Source organism: Sinocyclocheilus grahami, unplaced genomic scaffold (genome assembly GCF_001515645.1).
Source record: "Sinocyclocheilus grahami isolate Dianchi unplaced genomic scaffold, SAMN03320097.WGS_v1.1 scaffold7.1, whole genome shotgun sequence".
Classification (NCBI taxonomy): Eukaryota; Metazoa; Chordata; class Actinopteri; order Cypriniformes; family Cyprinidae; genus Sinocyclocheilus; species Sinocyclocheilus grahami.
The window spans coordinates 3,150,374-3,177,158 of NW_015505186.1; the positions used below are offsets into that span (position 1 = coordinate 3,150,374).

Consider the following 26,785-nt stretch of genomic DNA (forward strand, 5'->3'; position numbering starts at 1 on the left):
TTATTCAAGTAACCATTTCCCTGAGAACAGTGTAAAACATCTTTTTATTGACCATTCAATTTCCAAGGCTTTTATAATGTAGCAATATTTCAAGTGGTTCATTTAATGTAGACCTGATTTATTCCAGGAACTCTCAGATACTCTTTTATCATCTCACTGAAACTTCTTGAGGAAGTCTTGGTATGTCTGCCTGTGCGAAGATGCCGCTGGAACAAAGTGTCCACCGGGATGAATGAGGATTTGAGCTCCATCAAACGCTGGCAGCAGATCTCAGCTCATCTCCTCTGGAATTACACGGTCTTCCTGTCCAAACACATGCAGAGAGGGGATTGTTATCGCCGGCACTTCGTGAAAGCGCCGATGCTGGGAACAGACACTGCGGAATCCGGCGATCAGGATGGCAAAGTGGAAATTAAAAGCAGGCTCTAGCTTTTGTTCTTGCAGGGCACACAGCATAGCCACCAGGGCGGCACCTTGACTAAGGCCCAGGATGCCATCGAAGGGGCCAAGATCCTTCACTGCAGTTTTCACAGTTTCTACACTCTCTTCCAGACCCAGGCTGCTCTCACACTCCTGCTGAGCGTTAAAACTTCGTGCCTGGACATCAGAGAACCACCAGCCCCTCTGGTCCTCATCACCACCACTGGCCGTCTTCTCAGGCTCCTGATTGGCTGATTGCATTGAAAAAGTAATAAGATCATCAGAGTGAAAGACTCAAAAATGTGACCCTGGACCACAAAAGCAGTTGGTAGCATGGGTATATTTGTAGAAATAGCCAAAAATACATTGTAAGGGTCAAAATGATAGATTTTTCTTTTATGCCAAAAATCATTAGGATATTAAGTAAAGATCATGTTCCATGAAGATATTTTAATTTCTTACTGTAAATAGGCCTATATCAATTTAACATTTTGATTAGTAATATGCATTGGTTTTAAAGGTGATTTTCTCAATATTTAGATTTTTTTTTTGCACTCTCTGATTCCAGATTTTTTAAATAGTTGTATCTCTGCCAAATATGGTCCTATCCTATCAAACCATACATCAATGAAATACTAATTTATTCAGTTTTTAGATGATGTATAAATCTCAATTTAAATAAATTGACCCTTTTGATTGGTTTTGTGGTCCAGGGTCACAAATGACACTAATGTATGAAATAGGTTTATAAGTTTGAATGTACTTATGATACTAGCCAACCCACAAGGTTTTGAGGTATAGCAAACATTATCAGTTTTAAACTCACTTTGGTTTTGAATTGCAGGAACGTGGTGTGGTGCACTAATACACACCAGCTCCACTTGTTTCTTTAATATTGTGCGTAATGCTCCTGTCTTCTCTCTAAAAGAGCTCCCATTCTGTCGATAACATACGAAATGCTAAAAATAAACTAAACTTGACATGTTGCCTTCTTGTGCGACTGGTTTGTTACCGTGTTGAAACATAACGAATCAAGAGTTCCGCCCAGGCGAATATTATCTGCAGATTGTTTACAAAACTCCCAGAATACAAGCTAACTCTAATGCTAATTTATAACATGCGCTTTGATGGTTTTGATCTTTAAAAGTTTCATAAATCTCCAGGTGTGCGTTCCATAAACTGTACATTATCGTTTCCCACAAGTAGAAACAGAAATGTACTTCTCAATTTAAACGCCAGGGGGCAAGCGTTCCCTGTAGAAATGTGCGGTGTTCTCAGTGCCTCTTAAACGTTAGCCTCTCATAAGAAAACACGTGTCTCTTAAAAATGATTGCAACAAATTGTTTTACCCATTAAATGTAATTCTCAATAAATGCATTATTTCAAGGCTCTCTATGCATTGAGCATAATAGGAGCCCATTGACAGCAGACAGTGACAAAAGCAGACATAAAAAAGTTTTTTTTCTTCTTTAAATCAAAATTTATGTCTAAACGGGAAAGTATCGCTGCATTTAATTAGAAAACATGGTGTATGAATTCAAATGCTATCATTTCTGAACAATTAAAGCAATGAAAGAGACAATACATAATTTCTACGCATTTTTTTTCAATTATGAAAAATTATTTGGGATCCTGTGTTTCCCATATCACCAAATGTTTGTATAAGAAGAAATAAAACACAAAAAACATGCCTGCAAGCTTTCAAAAGAATGCAAATAACCGCTCAAAAAGTTTAACATAAATCTGTATGCATTCAATATTTCATGCTATCCTGCAGGGGAAAGTTCTTAATTTGGTTAGATGATTATATCTCTCTGTTGATCTCAGTGAGTTTTCTGGATGATTGTGCCTCCTGAGCACTCGACAATTAATCTAAAAATGAGCAGGAACCCTGGAGAACTGATGCCTCTAATACTTATAAGTATATATACTCTTATGCACCATAAAGTTTATCGATAGATAGATAGATAGATTGTTTCTTACCAAGTACATAAACATGATCTTTTCCATAAATGTTTATTATTTGTTTGTGAGTGCATCTCATCCTTGAAATAAATGAATATTTCTTCCATGTGCTGTGGAGAACGCAGGCAGCAGAAACCAGCACCAAGCATATGCTTCAAGCTATAATTAAGGGAGGTTTTCTGGCAATCCAGCATGTTAACTTAAACGAATATCTGTACGAGAAAAAGAGGTTTAATTAATGAGAGTCTCTCTGTCTAATTTAATGTCTTTTCTGTGCATATCGAGTATATGCTAACCAAATTCCCAGCCGTTCCCAACGGATACCCTATACCTCACTCTCCGCATTAACAGATTTACTTAAATACATCCAAAGCTATTTTCCCAGTGCGAAGAATTTCAATGCACATTAAATGCTTCGATGTGCTCCTTCAAGGGACTTCCTGCATCAACCAACGTCTCATTTGCACCCGTTCATTACCTTTTAGATTCTCTGTCCTCTCTCTGAACTGCTGTTCTCTTTAATATTCACCATGATCAACCAGTGAGATGAGTCACAAATGAGACAAAATAAATAAAACAGGCCCTTAGGCCAACCTTCCTGTCAGTGCTGTTTAAGTGATTTATTCTTGAATGCGGCTTGTTAGCGGCAGGTGAGGGTGCTCCATTCTCACCCTTTGCAGCAGGAAGTAACCCCTGCAGGAATGTCAGTGCAGAATACAGATGAGATGAAGGCTATATCCACAGAAACACACACGAAACTGGAGCGTGAGCACAATTGCGCCCACAATTGCTCACAAACAAGCACACGCACGGTCTTTTAACAAGAGGACCGCAGGATCAGAATGACACGGATTGCATCAGTATTGGGATGAGTAACCGTCTCAGCGGCACCCATAGAATTCGGTAAACAAACAACAACAGGCGCTTTACAGAAACAGTGTGCAAAATGAAACTCTTAAAAATAAGTGTCAGGGAACAGAGAGCCTAATTTTTTACAAAATGTTGTTTGTGCACCTCAGAACAAAACTAAATTTTATATGTGATGTCTTTTAGACGAGGTTTGACATTTTTGCAACCCTGTTGCAAAAGTTGAGATTTAAAAAAAAATATATAAATAAACATATTAATGAAATCAAAGGTTTTAAATATGGTAGAATTGAAGGGTTTTTCTTTAATTTTGTTTTATTTTCTTTTTCTTTATTATATTTCTTTATATTTTTCTTTATCAGAGCAACTCTGGCAACAAAGAAAAAAATATATTTTTTAATGTGAATATAATTCACTTTTAAAAATATAAAGTTTATTTCCTGCAATTAAAAGAATATCAGGTATCGACTAATTAAATAAAAAAAGACATTGTGAAAGGAATAGTTCCCCCCAAAATTAAAATATTCTGAAAATGTATCCACCTTCTTTACTCATCCAAATGGATTTGTTCTTAATCAGAACAGATTGGAAGAGACTCAGCATTACATCACTTGCTCACCAATGGATTATCTGCAGTGAATGGGTGCCGTCAGAATGAGTGTCCAAACAGTTGATAAAAACATCACAATAATCCACAACATGACTCCAGTCCATTGTTTTTAACTTCAAACTGTCACTTCCGGCCTTTATCCTTTATCCATAATACTGCTTTCTTCAGTGAAAAAGTTGTCTCTTCTGAATCAGGAGAGAAATATGCACAGATCTAACACCGTTTACAAGCAAAACAGTCGAAAGCTGTTCTAAACAAATATCTCACTTTTTCAATGAAGGATGCATTATTATGGACTCATATTTTGGCCAGGTTAAAGTTTAAAATCCAATAGCGCATGCCTAAATGACACACACATGTGAACTTTAAATAGCTTTGAATATCACATATCATGATACTCCACTCATATCAAGTTATAAACTGTCCATTCCCTTACAATATTGACACATTAATGCAGTTAAAGTGCATTATAAGAAATGTAGGAATATCATATATCACGTAATGTGCCAGTAGAGATAAAGGCTCTATAGAGTAGGACATTATGGAACTGTATGCAGGAAAGCAAAGTATAAACAACAGATTGTATTAATATCCCAGGTCCTATATCATAGATCATAACCAGCAAATCTGTCATTTGTATGTTGTTGTAACTGCATAAGCGCACTGCAATCACAAAGCCTCTTTTTATCATCAACCGAAGTCATATCATCTCTGAGCTTTAAAGCATGGATGCAATCTCTTCAGCAGGCAGCATGCTACCTGTATTACTCTGCTCACAAAAAGCTGGGATTTGCTCCTGCTTCTTGCTTGTTTGCATTGTAGCCATCATTGTGGATGGGATGTGCTGATTCCCATTCCTTGCTGCTATTCTGACAAAATATTTATGCCTCTGCTGAGTGACCTCTGTGTTTGCTTCATACCAGCTCAGTTCAGAAAGCTTTAGTGCAGCTTTTCAGTAGCATTTCACACAATGAAATTTGGACAATTTGTGCCACCGACCATCAATAAACATAATAAAAGCATTCACCTTCTTTACTCATCCAAATGGATTTGTTCTTAATCAGAACAGATTGGAAGAGACTCAGCATTACATCACTTGCTCACCAATGGATTATCTGCAGTGAATGGGTGCCGTCAGAATGAGTGTCCAAACAGTTGATAAAAACATCACAATAATCCACAACATGACTCCAGTCCATTGTTTTTAACTTCAAACTGTCACTTCCGGCCTTTATCCTTTATCCATAATACTGCTTTCTTCAGTGAAAAAGTTGTCTCTTCTGAATCAGGAGAGAAATATGCACAGATCTAACACCGTTTACAAGCAAAACAGTCGAAAGCTGTTCTAAACAAATATCTCAATTTTTCAATGAAGGATGCATTATTATGGACTCATATTTTGGCCTGAAGCGACAGGTTAAAGTTTAAAATCCAATAGCGCATGCCTAAATGACACACACATGTGAACTTTAAATAGCTTTGAATATCACATATCATGATACTCCACTCATATCAAGTTATAAACTGTCCATTCCCTTACAATATTGACACATTAATGCAGTTAAAGTGCATTATAAGAAATGTAGGAATATCATATATCACGTAATGTGCCAGTAGAGATAAAGGCTCTATAGAGTAGGACATTATGGAACTGTATGCAGGAAAGCAAAGTATAAACAACAGATTGTATTAATATCCCAGGTCCTATATCATAGATCATAACCAGCAAATCTGTCATTTGTATGTTGTTGTAACTGCATAAGCGCACTGCAATCACAAAGCCTCTTTTTATCATCAACCGAAGTCATATCATCTCTGAGCTTTAAAGCATGGATGCAATCTCTTCAGCAGGCAGCATGCTACCTGTATTACTCTGCTCACAAAAAGCTGGGATTTGCTCCTGCTTCTTGCTTGTTTGCATTGTAGCCATCATTGTGGATGGGATGTGCTGATTCCCATTCCTTGCTGCTATTCTGACAAAATATTTATGCCTCTGCTGAGTGACCTCTGTGTTTGCTTCATACCAGCTCAGTTCAGAAAGCTTTAGTGCAGCTTTTCAGTAGCATTTCACACAATGAAATTTGGACAATTTGTGCCACCGACCATCAATAAACATAATAAAAGCATTCAGACCACATCATTGTGGTTTTCTGTTGTAAGTGCATTACCATAAATGTGTTTCCTGTTTTACTGTCTGTAATAATCAATAGCATGCCACAAATGTCCATAGAGTTTACCCAAAAATGAACTATTTAAAGCAACTAGTTCTGGAGTTACATCTTGCTGTTTTCTTATATCGTCTTTTTAAATTTTTTTTAATTTTTATTATTATTTCTGCCACGGACTAAAAATAAAGATAATAGCATCTTTTTATCTCACAATTCTGACATTTTTTCCCTCTGAATTCTGAGTTTACATCTCGCAATTCTGTTTTTTCCCCTCACCACATAATAAAAAAATAAAAAAGGTAATTGCGACTTTATCTTATAATTCTGACTTTTCTTCTCTCTTGGGAATCTATATCTCACAACTAAAATTTGTGAGTTTCTATTTCACAATTCAGAAAAAGTCAGAATTGTGAGATATAAACTCAGAATAGTGAGAAAAAGAGTCAGAATTGTGAGATAAAAATGACATTTAAAATGTTTAAATTTTTAATTTCTGCCACGGACTAAAAATAAAGATAATAGCATCTTTTTATCTCACAATTCTGACATTTTTTCCCTCTGAATTCTGAGTTTACATCTCGCAATTCTGTTTTTTCCCCTCACCACATAATAAAAAAATAAAAAAGGTAATTGCGACTTTATCTTATAATTCTGACTTTTCTTCTCTCTTGGGAATCTATATCTCACAACTAAAATTTGTGAGTTTCTATTTCACAATTCAGAAAAAGTCAGAATTGTGAGATATAAACTCAGAATAGTGAGAAAAAGAGTCAGAATTGTGAGATAAAAATGACATTTAAAATGTATTTTTTTCTCCTATGCCCCAAAACTGCCATAATTCGTTTAGCTTAAATATTATTTATACATTTATAAATACTATTTCAATTTACTATTACTTATAAATACTATCTCTATTTACTATTTAAATTTTCACACCAAAATGAAAATGGCATCATTTACTCACCCTTGTGTCGTTTCAAACCCCGCATGACCTTTTTTCCTCTCTGGGACACAAAAGGAAAAATAAATTATGCATTTGTACTGGTACATAACAAATCATTCTGAATTGATTCACAGATCATTAGACATATTTTAATAGATCGACTGATTCATCAAAAAAGATCTAATTTAAAAGAACATACAATAACCAATAATATGTATGCAAATAACTCCCTGCTTGAGCATTTGAATAGTGTGACTCTTGTCTGAATACATGGCAAGTGTGTTACACTGATAATTAGAACCATTTTAAAGTCTTCCCAGAGGACATGGCAATTAGCGCTAACCATTACATGGCTATTTATAGTGTAATATTCTGTCTGCATTAAAGAATGGCAGCGAAACTGGCAGTAAAGAAGAAAGGTGAAAAGGTTAAATGAATGAGATCTTTTTTGTTTTTATGACAGCGCAATCCAGAAAGGGCAAAGACGGGTCAGAATGGATAAATGATCAATTTCGCAAGTAATTTTATTTGAGGTTTCTCTTCGTGAACTTCGCTTATGTTCCAGAACGTTATGTGGCCGTGAAATTGTAATGTGAGAGACTGTAAAGTTCAGAATCATTGAACTGATTGAATGTTCAGACGTGTGAACAGAAGAGCACAAATGGGCTTGTCTTGATTCAGGATCAATTTGGTCGACTAACTAGAAATTGATTCAGTGGCTTAAATTTAGTCTTTCATCTCGGCTCGGGTCCCTACCTGAATTTAGTACATGCAAAGATCTTACCAATGTGACATTTAGCCGAGAGCAATATTTGAGCACAAACAACCTAGAGACTTTAAAGTCAACATTAGGGATGCATGATATTAAAATTCCCGCTACAAAGCTGATAATTATCAGGTATATGAGAGGAAATGACCATGAACATGAACAATTAAACATCAGTTAAATAAAATCAGTTGATAACTGTGTTATTTTAGTATTACTGAGATTGTAGTTAGCTTTATTCATTTTGTTGTGTGTTTTTGTAATTGTTTTATGTAAAAATATATAGTTTATATTTATTTTATTACAGTTTTAGTTTATTTTAGTACATCAAGTGAGCAGGTGTCAGATATCCGGAGGTCAATAGATGTGAAATGTTCTGCGATGAAGAGACGTTGAACTTGCAATGAAAATCCAGTTCTCTCCTACTGCTGCGGTGTGAGCATGTGCCCACTTACACACACACCAACACACGTTTCTTCCCTCTCATCAACTTCATCTGCATACATGAACACAGACAGTCTGGACTGACTGTCACTTCCCATTAGGATCAGTCTCTCTCCCTCTCTGCCCTCTATTTACGTTCACACCTGGCCAAAAGATCTCACTGCTGCACCTCTGGATAAAACCTCACTTATAAGTTATACCATTACTTGTTATAATAGCTTATTTGATATTAATAAGTCTCTTTATCAATGCTGGTACAACCTTTCTGACTGGAATTAACATAATTTTTGACCATATACCCAAAGGACACGCAGGACTTGAAAGCAATTTTAGTCCATTTCGGTTATTGGACAATATTCAATATACATTTGATTGCTTATAAGACAATATTCAAGAATTTTTTTATTTATTAGTAATAAAAATAATAATAACAACAATAAATCATGCTTGTGATTTAATATAAATTATAATGTATATAAATAATAATTATTTAAAAACTATTATATGGAATTTTATATCAGATATATTAGGGTCAGTAAGGCTAATGCAATGATGCATTAAAGTGATCCAAAGTGAAAGTTAAGACATTCCAATTTTTTGGAATTATTAAGATGCACAACTGTTTTTAACATTGATCAAAATACGAAATATTTCTTGAGCAGCAAATCAGCATATTAGAATGATTCCTGAAGGATCATGTGACACTGAAGACTGGAGTGATGATGCTGAAAATTCAGCTTTGCTGTCAGAAAAGTAAATTACATTTTAAAAATATACCCAAACAGAAAACCGTGTTTTATTTTAAATGTATTCAGATTAAAAAAAAAATCTACAACTTTAATATTGACAAATTATATGAGAGATCGAAAGCACACATACATGATTTCATATTTTCAAAGTGCAGCTGAGAACACAAATGTGCTACAATGTATGAGCCTTAAATGAAGAGAAATATGCCTATAACATATGTCAGAGAGTTTCCAAGACCCCAGACTTCTGAAATATGAACATTTAAGTGGATGACTAGGGGTGCATAACTAATTCACATGCACTTAGCTGAGCAAAAAATAAATAAAATCTGAATCAAGAGAAGGATTACAGCTGGTACTCAGTGATCCAAATACTTGAATTATTTAAGGAAGTGGAATCTTCATTAATATATTATTGTATATGCCTTAGTGCGGACAAGCTAGGAGAAGTAAAGGAAAGAGAGAGAGTGGGGTTTGATTATTGACAGTGCAGTTGTTAATACACAGAGAAAGAGAGTGTGAGACAGCGATCAGAAAGGCAATAAATACTTTTATCTCTTCCACTGTTTATTTTCTCTCACAAGACAGAGTAACGTATCCTTACTTGACTCTCCTCAACTGCAGTGACTGCATTCATCTCATACCGGACAACACAGAGCTTTTCTGGGAAAACAGAGGCGCGGATCAGAAAAGAGAGAATAAGTTAGGTTAATTTTAAAATGCCAGGAAGAAAATAAGAGGAGGAGAGAAAGAGCAACTGGGTTGTGAGATGTAACAAATGAGGAATTAGGCCTACAGGCAGATAAATAAGGAGGGATGGGCTGCAAGAAAAAAAAAGCTCATGTGTACCGTATTCCGACCAGCTGCGACCAACTGCTTGGTTTCCATGTCAGCTTCATTTGTTTGGTAGCCCCGCCCACAGTGACATTTTTATTGGTTGATGACATCTGCTCCATCACCTATAAAGCACAAGATGCAATATTAGCTGTCATATAGTTAATAATCTCCACTGGCCTGTAATCAATACGCTTGTACAGTATGATCAATCTCTCAGTCAATGCTGAGGAGAATAAGGTAAGTGCATCTATCTGCCCTTCATTATGTTCTTTTATTTCCTTTGTAGGAGGTAGGAAAGATATAATTAACAGATTGACCACAAAACCATGTTATAGTTTCTCCTGCACACTGCATGCAAAACATTAAACAGTTTTAATTAGAAACAGAGGCAGAATCATGAGATTCCCCAATGACTCTTGCTGAAGCGTTCAAGTCAATACGTAGCTACAAGTTCATATTTTAGTAAGGAAATTAGTTGCATTTGCATAATCAATCACACCAACCTCTACACTCTCCATACAAACTCTCAAAGCAGAATATCAACATTTCCTACTCTCTTTTCACGTGTAAAATTGATCCAGAAGTTTCTTTTGGCACAGTGAGCTTAAGAGCAGAGGAAGTAGAGAATGTAATTTGCTGTACCATCTGCTCTGCTGTATGTTTATGTGGGGTGTAACTGAGTGTTAACAGGAACAGGACAGATGCTACACTTAGGAGTAAACAAGAATAAACAAGACTAGTCATAAAAAAGATGTGTCAAGGTTTACGCTTTATCACGCAATTAATGAAAAATCCTTATTTTGCTGTTATTTTTTTAAACTGTTAACTTTTGTCAATTTGACATTGTTTCATTCTGTTGTGTGAACAGCGTGAGATGCGATGCACTTGGCAGCTCAGGTGCCTCATGCAAACAAAAGGCCTTAGCCGTTTATCAGTACAGGATAGAAGAAAACCCTCTTCTATGAATAATTTATTTAATGTTTAACAAAAGTAAATTCTTTCATTGTATGGTGATTCGAAAGAAAGTTTTCCACTTTCAAAGCTCAACAAAGATCAATGATAATTTCAATAATAAATTATTTAAAATAAATTCAAATGAATCACAAATGATATTTAATAAAACAAATTCTTGCAAAAGTTGTGTTCGAACAGATTCTTTAATGGCTTTTCTTTCTTTTCATTTTTTTTTAGAGGCGGTATGAATGCAGGACTGGCTTACCTCACAACAATAGTAGCCTAGGCCTAAACAAACAAACAAAAATAGTGGTAACATATTCATTCATCCATTTTTTTTAAATTTACTGACAAAACTCGTAATGCGTGTCTTTCTCTACAAACGTCCTGTCAGTGACTTCACCGATTTACATCCCACAGCTGTTTGTGTTTAATTCATTAAATGGAATCGGCTCATTAGAGTCTTTCATTCGAGAACCAGACTACACTGGTCGCGCTGTATATTTTTGATTCAATAAAAAAGAATCGGCTCATAAGAATCACTCGTTTGTGAGTCACACTACACTGTTGCGAAGAACTGTAAATTTGAGATTCCCTAAAAAAAAAGGACCCGGCTATAGGCTCCTTAATGACGTTAACTGTCGAATTCGGATTTAGATTATCCTAATCTTTATACATAAGTTTATATGCTGTGAAGATTAGCATTGAATTCAGTGCATATAAATATATATATTTTTAAAGAATAAATAGAATCTGTCACTTTTTGTGCAAGTGAGACTCATAAATACACATATGCCTATTTAGTTTAACTTGTTAAAAAAGCTGAACGTGTTAACTGTAGAAGAAATGTGAATTTTTATTCAACAGCAGCCCTCATTACAATTCAAGCATTCTAGAGGTGTTTATCACGTGTGAAGCTCAGCCCAGAGTTGAGTTTTGTAAGATTCACAATGGATAGACAGCTCAATACATCACCTCTGCCAAAAAAAACACTGTTTGCGAAAGACAGCTTTACTTCAGATGACTAATTCAAAGTGAACTTCTCAGCAGAGACAAGAAAAATCAACAAAATGACACAGAGTCCTTTTATATCAAACGTTTGAGGAAGTGATGCAAAGAGCTGAACAGAGAAGTGAAGATGGAATCGAAAAGAAGAAAGGTGGAGGAAGTGAAAAGTGAACAGTAATGTAACCTATCTGGGCCGCTGCATTCAAGTGTGATGGGAACGCTGCTGTCAGTGTGATTTATGAAAATAGAACATGTATATATTATAATGACCATTCTGTGTGTGTGTGAAAGAGAGCATTTGAAAGAGGGATAGAGAGTATACGTTTTCACATGACACAGCCTACATAAGTAGACAACAAGGTTGCATCGAAATCTAATAAGACCTTTCCGGACCTCATCCTACATTCTTCCATGACGGATTCCCTTTGGACAGAAATCATGGAGTTGTATTTTACTTCAATCATTATGAAATAGCAAAAACTCTCTTTGATCAAAAATACTGTTTCATACTTTATAAAACATCTTAGTGTTAAGAATTTATTATCATGTCAAGGCCAAAAACACATCTGCTCAGTGACTAGCAGTGAACCATTTCAGAGTTTCCTTAAATGGTCTAAAAGTAAATGACTATAAAGCAAAGTACAAGAAGAAAAGGATAAACAAATGAAAGCGATGACCTTGATGAGAGATGTGTGATTGCGCTATTTATATTTAGTCTATTTATACATCACTGTTGCACACCCAAACACACACAGTGTCACAGCTGTCTGAGACAGCGAATGTAATTACACCGAATTAAACCGAGCACATTGATCAGAAGGCATTTAATGTCAAGACTTTGTTCGGCTACTGCACAGACTACAATATCTTGCCTTTTTAGCATACTGGAGTGTAAACACCCATCAGAACAGACTCCTGCCAACTCTTTGATTTCACAAAATTGCACAGCTTGCTGAGGAGCTATTTCTATTACTTTTCTAAATGATTGGACTGACATTTGTTTTTGCCTGGCAGACAATAAAACAGAATACAAAATATAAACTTGCATTGAAGGAGGATCCTAGACATATTAATGTGCCAAAATACCAAACAGAAATGGTGTTTTTATTTTTATTTGGGCCAGTAAGAAACCACACAGGACTTTCTAGCACCCACATACTAACATGCTAATAATCACTCAGAACAAGTTAGCAATTACAGCACAAGTCTAGTAACTAACAAAACATCCAAGCAACCACATAGCAATAACAATCACTTAAAACATATTTGCAACTGCATAGCAATGTCTTTGCAACCACCTAGCATCCATTTAGCGTGAGTGGTAAGAACGTTCTTTTTGAAATGTAAAAATAAATTTTGAGTCTATATAGTAGCCTACACTATTTATGGAAGCCCATTTCCACCACTAAATATAAAATTAAAAAGGTAATTTTACCTCACAATCTTTTTTCTTGCAATTGCGAGTTTACATCTCACAATTCTGAATTCTTTTCTCAGAATTGTGTGTTGATATAATCTCGCAATTTCGCAATTCTGACATTTTTCTTGCTATTGTGTTTTAATCCCACAATTCTGACATTTTTCTCATAATTCTGAGATATAAACACGCAGTTGCGAGTTATATGGTTCAAATCAGTGGGAAAAAATATTATTTTCTTAAAATTGAGAGTTTATATCTCACAGTTCTGACTTTATAACTTTCTGACCTTCTGACTCCCAATTCTGACCTTATAAGATGCAATTGCGACTATTGCATCAGAATTGTGAGATGTAAATTCGCAATTACCTTTTTTATTTTTATTCAGTGGCGGAAACAAGTTTCCATTCTATTTAAGCAAAACTATACTTAGATTCTCCATTTGGTGCTAAATGTCATCATCAGAAAGACTGATGCAGATGGTGTGAGTGCTGCCCAATTTGACCTAGTCCAAAAAATAAAAAGTAAAATGGCAATAAAAACTACAGAACATGAAGTTACAGCAATAATGGATGTGCACTTTCACAAGTGTACACCCATTACAACTGCTCAAGCTTGAGTTTGGACATCTCTGACATTTTTCTTGCTATTGTGTTTTAATCCCACAATTCTGACATTTTTCTCATAATTCTGAGATATAAACACGCAGTTGCGAGTTATATGGTTCAAATCAGTGGAAAAAAATATTATTTTCTTAAAATTGAGAGTTTATATCTCACAGTTCTGACTTTATAACTTTCTGACCTTCTGACTCCCAATTCTGACCTTATAAGATGCAATTGCGACTATTGCATCAGAATTGTGAGATGTAAATTCGCAATTACCTTTTTTATTTTTATTCAGTGGCGGAAACAAGTTTCCATTCTATTTAAGCAAAACTATACTTAGATTCTCCATTTGGTGCTAAATGTCATCATCAGAAAGACTGATGCAGATGGTGTGAGTGCTGCCCAATTTGACCTAGTCCAAAAAATAAAAAGTAAAATGGCAATAAAAACTACAGAACATGAAGTTACAGCAATAATGGATGTGCACTTTCACAAGTGTACACCCATTACAACTGCTCAAGCTTGAGTTTGGACATCTGGAGAACTCTGGAGGAAAAACAAGCTACTAAATACATGTCATTTTTCAGAGATGCAGATCACCAATGTCACTATTGACAATCCAACAGGGGGCTAAACACATAAACAATAATTAAAATAAGACAAAACAACTAAAGTTTAAGGGATATCTTATTTTTATTCACCTCCTCAGTTGATTTTCTTTGAAGAATCTTGATTCCCATCTAGACAACCCAGGATATATAGTGTGATTTCTACACTTTCTACACCCTAAAGTTAAAAATTTATAAAATCTTATAACTGCATGTTCATTATCCTCAATCCTTATCCAGTAAATCAGGAACAAGTGGAAAAGTCATGGGGACTTTCAAATATTGCCTACTGTTGATAATGGTGGTTAAAGATCAATCTGGTTCTTCAAATGAACATGATTTCTTGATAAAGACAAAGTGATGCAAGGAAACACTGAATAACCTTCTCATCCAGTCTGTAGTGATTCAAATCCCAGTTCAGACACTTCTTTTTCCGCACTTCTGCTCTCCATCTACGTGGCCCATATGGTGATAAGTGTGTCAACTGGGCTCGTGCCGGTGGAAGGCAACAGAGAAATGGGACACGCGATCCTTCTCAGTCCAGCCCTCGGTGCCTGCTGTTGAGTTTTGGGTCGTGAGCTGGCCGCCGTCCCTTCACACACATGGTGGGCTGTGGGGTGAATCATAAATTCACACGGTTACAGAGCTTCCAGCAAACAACCCAGCTGACTAAACACTCACACAAGGTTTCAGTGGCGGAAACAAGTTTCCATTCTATTTAAGCAAAACTATACTTAGATTCTCCATTTGGTGCTAAATGTCATCATCAGAAAGACTGATGCAGATGGTGTGAGTGCTGCCCAATTTGACCTAGTCCAAAAAAAAAAAAAGCAAAATGGCAATAAAAACTACAGAACATGAAGTTACAGCAATAATGGATGTGCACTTTCACAAGTGTACACCCATTACAACTGCTCAAGCTTGAGTTTGGACATCTGGAGAACTCTGGAGGAAAAACAAGCTACTAAATACATGTCATTTTTCAGAGATGCAGATCACCAATGTCACTATTGACAATCCAACAGGGGGCTAAACACATAAACAAGCATTAAAATAAGACAAAACAACTAAAGTTTAAGGGATATCTTATTTTTATTCACCTCCTCAGTTGAACATGATTTCTTGATAAAGACAAAGTGATGCAAGGAAACACTGAATAACCTTCTCATCCAGTCTGTAGTGATTCAAATCCCAGTTCAGACACTTCTTTTTCCGCACTTCTGCTCTCCATCTACGTGGCCCATATGGTGATAAGTGTGTCAACTGGGCTCGTGCCGGTGGAAGGCAACAGAGAAATGGGACACGCGATCCTTCTCAGTCCAGCCCTCGGTGCCTGCTGTTGAGTTTTGGGTCGTGAGCTGGCCGCCGTCCCTTCACACACATGGTGGGCTGTGGGGTGAATCATAAATTCACACGGTTACAGAGCTTCCAGCAAACAACCCAGCTGACTAAACACTCACACAAGGTCACGGTATCAGTGCAACCGCCTGAGGGCCAGAAATGCTACGGATGGAAAGAAGGTATGACAGGGTCACAAAGCAAGAGAGAGAGAACTTTTTTGCATATTAAAGGTATGTGAGACTTTCTGAGGGTTTCTTTAAAATAGCATATTACCCCACTATGTATAGCCACAGCATGTGAATGCACAGTATGCGTGACCTTCTATATTTGCTAAAATGTACATACATTTAGAACACTCTGGGATATTGTATCCAATAATGAAATGCAATTAACCACTACTCACTAGGTGGCTTAACAGACAGCATTTTGGTTTTAAGACACCTATAGAAACCAGCTTTCAAGACATCTGTCTGGTATGAATAATTTTCAAGGTTTTTGACATGTGTGACGAATAAACCAGATGCAATGTCCATTTGCTTCTTGACTCATAATTTGATTGGATTGCCAGAAACATTTGACTTAAAGTTAAACTAAAATGCAACTGGATGAGAATATGCCTACACTAGAAATTCACTGCAAACATAATGTGAAGAGAATACAAGACACAATAACATCCCAGATGTATAGGCTAATTATTATTATGACCACAGCTATCTTTCTGAAAGTGAGTCTGAGTGTGTGCTTGTAGGGGTGACAATGTGTCAAGTTGAATGCGTAATTCAGGTGGACCGTCTTCAGTGATGATGGGGAAGCAACAGGCAGGTCAACACAGACTGAACCATGACAGGAAAGTAATACAGCACCAAAGCATATTTTTCCAGTCTGACAGGCCAAAGTTTGTTTGTGTGTGCAGAGTTACATGTCAGGAATATTTGATGTGCTTGACATGCAGTGTTTAAGGTGAAGGTGGACTAGATGACTGGAAGTGGGAGAATAAATTGCTAGAGTTTGGACATTTGGAAGACTTTGGAGGAAAAACAAACTATTAAATATATGATTTTCTGAGATGCGGATCGCAAATGTCACTATTAGCAATCCAAACACGGTTATTGTGACACCAGTGATGCATTAAGAAATTAATTTTAACCTAAAGTGTGCTCTTTTCCGTAAAAATGCTTGTTCAATTTGATAAAAAAACAAAACAACAACAACATAGTTTCAACTGTTGGTAGATTTGATAGATACGGCTTCAATCATTTAAAACTACTACATGTATTTTATTGGAAACATACAAAACTTAATTAATGCAGAAGTACATCAAACCGTTTTTTTTTTGCCTTGCCTTGCCTCTACAGTGTAGCGCTGTCTGAAAGGATTTCTATGGAAGCCCGTTTCCTTTTATTAAAAAAATTTAATTAAAAAGGTAATTGTGACTTTTTATCTCACTTATTTTTCTCAGAATTGTGGGATATAAACTCACAATTGCGAGTTACAAAGTCATAATTGTGAGATATAAACTTGCAATTCTGAGAAATAAAGTCAGAATTACATGATATAAACTCGCAATTGCGAGACAAAGTTGCAATTTTGAGAAATAAAGTCACAATTGCTAGATATAAACTCACAATTCTTGACTTTTTTCCCTCAGAATTGCGAGTTTATTTCTCGCAATTCTGACTTTATAACAAACAATTGCGAGTTATTAAGTCATAATTGAGATATAAACTCGCAATTCTGAGAAAAAAAATTTTTTTTTCCCTCATCAAAATTGGTCATTATAACTCGCAATTGCGAGATTATATCTCACATTTCTATGAAAATAAGTCAGAATTGCGAGATACAAATTCGCATTTGCGAGAAAAAAAGTTTATATCTTGCAATTTTGACTTTAGAACTCGCAATTGTGTGTTTATATCACACAATTCTGAGAAAAAAAGTCAGAATTGTGAGATAACCGATAATTTTTTTTTCTTTTCCTCTCTCCCCTCTTTCGTATCTGTCTCTCCTCATCCTTCCGTTTCCTTTTCTCTCGCCTCGTCTGTCTGTCCTTACCCCCAGGTACGCCACGGCCGCCGTGATCGGCTCCCCCGGAGGGGGGCGTTGGGGGTATGTGACGAGTCGGGGTGGGGCCGAGAGCCGTGGGAACGGAGTGAGGCCGGTGGAGTAATTGATAATGAGCGACACCTGCACCACTCACCAGTCTCGAGTCCCACGGAGGAGCTCCAGAAGGATAAAAGGAGGAGCTACGAGAGAGGACCAGGCCTGGATTTTATTTTGTGTTTTTGTTCTGTTTTGTGTTATTTTGTTTTGTGTTTATTTTATTATTAAAGTGACTTCGATCATTCAGGTTCAAGAGATTCACTAGCAAATAACAAATCAAAAGAGCATCAGAGCTTTCGGAACTCTGAGTCTGAATCAGTTAAACCATTGCATCGCAAAATGTTTCACAAAGCTAATTGATCGTGAATCATTTGATTTTGATCAGAACTTCAGAGCGGGTTCACAAATCTTTTCACGAATTGAATGATCCGCGATCCGTGCTCCGAAGTTCTGATCTGAAATAGTGGTTCACGGATTTGGAGTCAGATTTTTGTTTATGTATGTGAAATTTAGCTAGCAGGAAGTGTGCGGCAGTCGTCCGCGAGTGGCTGCCGCTTTACTTTAATTTTGTGTTTGTTTGTTTGATTAAAGTTTTGTTTAAATGTTCACATTATTTTTCAAATACTGTACATTATTGTAGGTCCTCTATGCCCCGCCTCTCTCAAACACATCGTTTTCAATAAAGTCCCCTCCTTTGACAAGCGCAGTCTGCTCTGATTGGCCAGCTGACCCAGTGCATTGTGATTGGCCGAACACCACAAGCACGCGTCGGAAATGTAACACCCCTTACCATAATCGCGAGCTTCAGCTTTCAAAGTAAATATCAAGACAGTTAATAATGTCGTTAGTTTTACCATCAGTTCAAGCCCGGAAGGGCAACAGAGTCGCGTGACAGACACAGTGATGATGCAGTACACAAGCCGCGGTTAAGACAGCTGACGTGCTATGACACTACACTGGCTGCATCAACACTACTGCTGTTCTTTCTTTGCGTGAATATTTGGGCGGCATTATGCTAATATTTCCACATAGTGATGTAGACATGTGGGGGCGTGTTAGAACGAGCCGTTTTAGGTAGGCATGGTTGACTCGTAACTTTTATAAAGAATATCTCTTTGGATTTGAGACTTTAGTCGTTGCAACTTTACAGATCTTCTTTATGCACCAAGAGCTTGTAACACTCCAAAGAGAAAGGAAAACTTAAAATCGCATCATATGACCCCTTTAACATAAATATGATTTAATCTAGGTAAATTTTCATTTAAAATATATCTACTATTGTTAATTCATGTTCATTCATAATACATCAACCTGTAACGTTAAAGCAATTAATGTAAAGAAATGAACATTAATCTAGATCAGTAGCTACATTCTATAACATATTCACTGTTAGTTTATGATACCAAATGGATTATCTAATGATAATATTTGACATTAATGTTAATAATTGAACTTTATTGTACATTTTGACTTCGGCAAGCATTCCTGTATTAATCCATTACATAATAAAACTGTTTGTATGCACACATAGATGTGAATATCCATGAGTGTGTTATGTGAATGTGTAAACAGTCTTGACTGCAGTGAGGTGCTATCTTACAAACAAACCTCTAGAAAACGCAATTATTTTCCCACCTCTTTGTTTTATTAATATGCAGCGTGGTATACCGCACAGTTTCTGTTCTTTTTCTGAAATAACAAGAATTTTCTGTTCTCTCTCTCTCCTCTTCTGATAAGAACAGTGTTGGGCTAAATGATGACACATTGATTCAAGGTTCTAGGCTGTCAAACCTTTCCTGACAGACAAACCTAAACATATACAACAAACACTGACTGTAAGTTTGCCATTCTAGTTGACCTCCTGTCCCTCAAATTCTGTTCCTATTTCCAAGCCTGTAATCACATTCATAAATATACCAGGAATACATGCTGTATGACATAAATACATTTAAATGCATTTGCTAAGTTTCACATCACACTGACCTGTATTTAAAATGAGACACCAAAACAAAACGCTGGTTAGCGGTGTAGCTATGCAGCGAGATGTGCTTATGACTCAAGTGCTTTCTGTGTTTTTTCCCCCATACTTAATGATGTGGCATACCCCTCTGATAGCATTCAAAGTTTAGTAGGAGAGAAAAACTCCACGTCCCGTGAGTCACGAAAACCGGCGTCGTCAGCAGTCTGCTCCATCTCCCTGTATATTCATTATCCCTCTTTCCCTGGCAATTAGGACTGATCTCTCACCTCTTCCTGCATCCACACTATCATTTCCTGTGGTGGCGGGAGAACTCTCACACCTTCCTCATGTGTCAGGGCTTTTGTGTGCGGCTGCAGTATGAGAGAAAGGAGCTGATGTGATGTTTACAAATGTAGCCATACGACTGTCTATCTATCTGTCTGTCTGTCTATCTATCAACATATGAGTATCTATCATCCATTTATCAAGCAGTTAGTTTGTCAGTCTGTCTATCACTTCATCTATCAATCAATCTCTCTCACATATTCTTAGGGATACTCTGTTCACATGGCACATGCATATTGATTAACATATCTGTTGGGCGGTGTGTCATGGACGCCTGTAACCTTGGCAGAGCTGATCGGGACTCCCACGGACCGCACAGCACATGTGCTGTAGCTAAAAGTGCACCAGTCATTGAAGTTCACAAAATGACTCATATTTTTCACTCAGAAAGGAGGGATTGTATAATTTGGCAAGGAGAGTGAAGGCAAGAGCCCATCTGTTGAAAAGGTCGAGATCTAAGCTTCAGACTTGGATGTTAGGAAGCTAGAGTACAAAGCGTTCATTACGAGGCAGAAGTTTGTGGGATTGTCAACGAAAGGTCACCAAAAGGTCAAAAACCCATCAAGCTGATCATTTATCTGCCAGGATTGGAAGTCATATTCACAGCACAGGCTGCAAAAAATTATTTCAAGTTCAAAACAACATAATTTTCTTGTTTTCTTGCCTAATTATTTGTGGTAGTTAAGCCAAAAAATATGATTAACCATGTAGCAACCACCCAGAACACACCACTCCCATTTTCTCCAGAAAATGTAATAAGTTTATACTGCAAGTAGGCTACAAATCATCAAATATTATGGTCCTATAGGAAATGCTTGTTCCAATAATATTCATGCATTGTCAAAATCTCTAACAATTCCTCAAAAGCTCTGTAATATATTGAACATGAAAGTGAGAACATTCCTGGAGTCTGAATCCAAACCTTTTGCCTCTAGAGCCCAAACCTAATTCTTCTTTATGTATAATGAGGACCTGCGAGACTAACATTTAAGAGGAAATAACATTAGCTTGGTTCCCAATTATTTTAGTATGACGTGATAAAAACAAACTCGAGACTATGCTCAACTCAGTGTTCATAATACACTGGTTCAGTCTGTGCTACATTTAAACTGACAGTAATAAATCAGATTAGTTTTTTTGTGGGAGAGAATTCATTGAGTTAAACCAGTGGAAGAATGGGATCTACCTAACTTGTCATGTTTATTGCCTTATAAACCTATACAACCCTTTTTCTTGATCTTTCATATTTTATAGACAGAGTATAATTTTTTTAGAAATAAATTTTAAGTCAAAAATCAAAGCCAAAAGAGCCCAATCCCAAGTCTCCATAAGAAGAATAAACAGTGTGGGATGAGTAATATCTAAAGTTTAATACTTAGGGCAAGACCAAAGAAATAACAAATAAAGTGCTTTTAAATTCAGATGGTAAACTCAACAAGACTCCAAGGTGTTCAAAACAAGCGAAAGGACAGACTGGACTCGGAAAGAAAATCAACATCAGACATCCCTACTGAGTTCACAGTTCTTAGTGCCCTGGTGTGTGACCAGTTTCGAAATGTCTTCATCGGCACTTTAAAACAACGCGTTTGTTGCTGCACCTCCCGGAGACAAACAATATTGTGTGTCAGTTGACCAGGTTCCTCTGGGAGACATGCACAGGCTGCATGACTACTCCTCTCACGCAATGTTGTTTTGTCTTTCTTTTCATGCATGTCTCATGCTTGCTTGTAATCCAGTGTCTGTTTTCCAATTAAGCACTGTAAATTACCATATTTAAGACAATCTAAGACAATATTTACCAGTCCCCATTTATCCATTCTCATGTTTTTCCAAACCATAGTTGTTCACTGGAACAAAGATACATTTCTCAAGAAAATCTAACCTGCTTTTTCAGTATAATGCAATATATAGCAACCAATTAAATGTATTACGATGTACAATGTGATTAAACTGCAGCCTCACTTTTCTGCCTGCTGGAGATAAACCAAAATGGAGAAAGGAAGACACCACCGGGGAGGTAGAACAATTTATATTTATCAGTGTCCATCCTATACCGGGTCCCCCGAGGGAGAGGGAGGGAGGAAAGGGGGAACATTATCCTCTTTACTCCGGATTAAAGCGGCCTTGTGATTGACCCTACTACTTTCTGGATTGTGTGATCCTGATGTGACAGGTGCTTTTGTCAGATGACGCTGGATAGGGACATTAACCCCCTTTGCCCTACACAGAGACGTACAGGACACAAGGACATTAACACTCTCACATTACACAGAGATTTACGGCTTTTTACTGTGGCAACTTGGCTCAGCGAAGATCGGTGTTGCTATCATGGCAGATTTATTGGGTACAGCCAGAGAAATACATACCCTAAAAACAAAACAAAACAATATATTAATTATGGTACACTATAAATTCATTTTAAACACTAATTTACCATTACTGATTAGATATGTATAGGCTAATATAATAAATCTTTCTTTCCTTGTGTCTTTTAAACATTGGAATGCATCACATGGATGATTTATACTATCATGATCAAACACTCAAAAATATAGGCTATCACTAAATCCCACCACACTCATGATAGCTAATACAACTTAAGTGGATATTTTTTCTTAAAGGGGTCCTATTAATCTCTTTTACAAAGTCTTGATTTTGTTTTGGGGATGTACTAGAACAGGCTCTCATACTAGGTTGTTCTAAAAACACATTATTTTTCACATATTTTACATTATTACAACACCTCTCTCTCCAGTCTGGCATGAACGGCTCGAATAGTTCCTGTATCAAATGAAGGCCCGCCTTCTGAAATACGAAATGTGCTGTGATTGGTTAGCTGGGCCAGTGTGTGTTGTAATTGGCTCCACTCGGGGCCTGGTCGGGAAATGTCATGTCCCTTACCATAGCCGCCTGCGAGCTTCAGTGTAAATATTGCGTCGATATCAAATCAATTTGAGCGTGATTTAAACCCGGATGATTGTAACCACTCTAAGTTCGTCTGTCTTGGGAAAGCTAGCGTGTCTCCGACATAGTGATAACACCCGTTGCCTTCTCTAGTGCAGCTCAACCAGGTCTCGTTCCATTCGTCGATATTTGTGATATCACAAATCCCAGAAAATATGCGTTGTAGTCCAAACGAGTCGTTCGTTGTAGTTTTTGAAAAGTGATTTCTGTTAAATAAAGTATCTCCTTTTGAAGTGGACTTTGAACCTTGTAACTTTGCAGATCTTTTTTATGCTCAAACAGGAACATTACAGACTAACTAAAGTTGAAAAAGTGAAAAAGCATAATAGGACCCCTTTAAGACTTCATCTTGGAAAACGAAAGCCCTAAAACAGGGAAAGATCGCTCCTCCTATCGCTCTGTCGTCAGAGGGCAAGTGAGAGCAGACAGGTAGGCTAGTTTCATCTGCTCAGAAAGAAAACACTGGACAGGCTTTGAGACGAACGGACACACATTAGATTTCCTTGTAGCTGCAGGTCTGTCTGAGGAAGAGAAAGCAGGATGGAAACATTTTTAGAATGAAAGTGAGACGGGAGAGGGTCTCACTCCGTCTTTCGTTTAGTCCTATAGCCTCTAGTGATGCTGATTCAATTCTGCTAATCGGTTCGTTTGAACTGTCCATTTTAATGAACGGTTCAAAAGAAACAAATCAGAGATTCTTTTAATACGTCACAGCGTAACTGCGTCACGCGCTCACTCGTGACATAATACCTGCTAATAAACCGTTCCAAGAAAGCCACATTGATGTTTATGCTTTTCTATTACGTTTGATTAATTATGGTGTTTATTGCAATTCACTGTCTCTCAGATCAGTTTCATTATGATTTAGCTCATAAAAAGTACTAAAATCAGTTTTTTTTTTCAGTTTCTAGGCTATTTAATAACATTAAAACCAACATCTCATTCACACTGATCAAACTGTCACACCTTTAAGTCACAAACAGTATGCATGCGACTATTCAAATTAATTACTTTTCGCTCTTACCGTCACTTTTCAGTTTTCTTTACGAATCCCAGTTTCTAGGCTATTTAATAACATTAAAACCAACATCTCATTCACACTGATCAAACTGTCACACCTTTAAGTCACAAACAGTACGCTTTATTTTTAAACATGCATGCGACTATTCAAATTAATTACTTTTCGCTCTTACCGTCACTTTTCAGTTTTCTTTACGAATCCAAAATAGACGGTTCTCGGTTCAAGAACCGCTCGAGAGCTCGTGAGCCATTCAACTGATTCATTGAAAAGATCCGAATCACAGGAATGGCTCTTTCACGAATCGGGCATCGCAAATACCCTCCTCCACACCTCCCTCCCGTACTAGTGCTCCAGCTTTCCGACTCCTGAAGAGACACGGGCGCCGGTCATCCGTTAACCACCCGAGCATCTCTAGCATCCAAACGCAGTTTCTAACCAGAACAGTCATTTGACTCATCGTTTAAGTGGTATACAATACCAGAAGGCTTCTTTCCCGTCACATCGACTGATATTGTAAAACTTTAAATGCTCTTCTTATGGCTGTCTGAAAGCTTCTTGCGGCAATTATAACGGCTAACCAACGCTTATATGAAACATTTTTGTCTTGACATCTCTCGGAGTCATCTCTCTTTAAAAAAATGTATCGGGGATTGTGAGACTTCCATGTCGGCGATGTTGTTTTCCATCTTAATCGATACCTGAGACCAGGGGTCAAGAGTTAAGAATTTGTAGCCTATTTGGTGTGGATCGTTTGAAGATCATTAAAACAGATCAAACTTTTATCACATATGACACGGATTATTAAAAGATGAGACGCTTATTTTGACTATAGCCTACAGTGGGATAAAGTACAGCGCATCATCACCGCACCTTCAGGATGTTCCGGCGAGGTAAGATCAACATTTTAGATTATATAATTGCGTTTTTGGTGCAGTTCAAGCAAATGCATGATGCTGAAAGTATTAATTGAGCGCGTGACTCTTCCACGCGCATCCGAGTTTATATATCAGACACTCTTTATGAGGTTTTTAAACAGGTTAGTTTAAGGTTTGGCTCTTTAAGCATTTGACTGTGCCCCGATGAAATATTAATACACAGCACGTAATATTATTCTTAAAAATAGACAAGCGATGCCGCACTGCAGCTGACAACTACTAGAGCTTATTTACTGCACGCGCTTAACTAGTACTAGTAAAAAACACAGTTAGTGATCTTTTTTAAGACTAGAGAGGCGGTGCATGGCGACAGGCGCCCATGGGACCAGTGTTTGTGAACTCTTATATGCTGCCTCAGACTCACACACACACACCAAGAAATTATTAGTGCGTGAATTTTGCTGTCTGTGTCAGTACTCAATACGTGGCATATAAGCTGTGGACACAAAATTGAAATATATTACTCTACTGTCTAGATATCAAAACAAATCATGCACGGAATAATTCAAGAAACATCCAGGTCATGAAATTTGATGGATCAACATAAGTGTGCCCACGGAGAGGTGCTGTTTTACCTTTGTTAGGAAGTCATGCATGTCACAATGTTTTTTGGGACTTTTTTGCGTTTTACTTTACTTATGGCTTCTTTCTCTTTCTTGTTGTAATTAGTTGTAGCTAATTATTTTGGATGATAATATTTGAGCAATTTAGAATTTTCTTGACGTGCTCACACACATACAGACTTCTGAAGCGGTCATTGTAAGAACCTCTCAGAGACTAAATGGTTTCCATACTAAAACAATATTTACTATATATTACACCTAAATTTAACCCTCACTTAAACCTGTTGCATTATTAGATCTAAAGCAAAAACAGTTTTGCTGTTTGTGATTGTGTGGACCAGTTCAAATGCCTTCACATGTTGGTTTTTGACGTGTTTTTCTACATTTTAAAACCTGTACCTTTACACACACAGAGTTTTTTTTAGCTACATAAGCGAAGACCTCTCACAGATTCAATGGTTTTCATATTAAGATAATGATATTAACAGTACCCTAAACTTAACCCTCAAAGAAACTTGTTCACATTAGTAGATGGAAACCAAAACTTTTAGCTTGTTTCAAATATTGAACCACTTTATATGTCCTCACAAGTCAATTTTTTACATATTTGTGGGCACAACCCCGACTTCTTACCCACACACATCAATTTTAATTAAAACAATCTTCCAATATCAGCAAGAACTACTTTAATTTGCATATTTTGTCAGAGGCTTTGGCGTCTGCCATTCTGCTATTATGTACCTGCCTAAAAAAGAAAAAGAAAAACACTCCTCCATCCGGTTATTTTTTCCTCTGAGGAGTGACAGCGGAGTCATAACACTTTTACTAATGCTCAGCCTGCAGCTTCAAACCAGCCTGCTCTGGGAACTGCTTCCTCATTTTCTTCTCATTACAAAAGAATGTGTGGGTTTCAGCTGAGGCAAAAGATGGGATGGAGAAAGAGAGAGGGGGGATTTGTTTGTGTGCTTAAAGCATTCTGCATCAGCTGTGGCACTGAGCCCCTCCTCAATGCAAACGCAATACAGACAATAAAATGATAAGGAGTTATGACTGTTTATTGTTGCCGCTCCTAGCAGTAGGGGTTTGTGCTTACAGCCCCGGGGTACAGAAAAAGGTCTTGAATGCATAATAATGGTGAGCAGTACAGATGTGTTTACAGGAGAGCTGTATGTCTATGTCTGATAGTGTGTGG

The 26,785-nt window shown here is 37.0% G+C and overlaps 1 protein-coding gene and 1 pseudogene across 1 annotated transcript in view; one reads left to right on the plus strand and one right to left on the minus strand.

The window, feature by feature from the left end:
* Positions 1-24,552, minus strand: LOC107589540 (ovarian cancer-associated gene 2 protein homolog; annotated as a pseudogene).
* The window catches only part of rtn4rl1a (reticulon 4 receptor-like 1a), a 104,230-nt gene continuing 101,901 nt past the window's right edge, over positions 24,457-26,785 (plus strand). Inside the window, exon 1 of the mRNA XM_016277758.1 lies at positions 24,457-24,985. Within this exon, the coding sequence (XP_016133244.1) occupies positions 24,973-24,985 (13 nt within the window). The 5' untranslated portion in view covers positions 24,457-24,972. The remainder of the gene's footprint in view (positions 24,986-26,785) is intronic.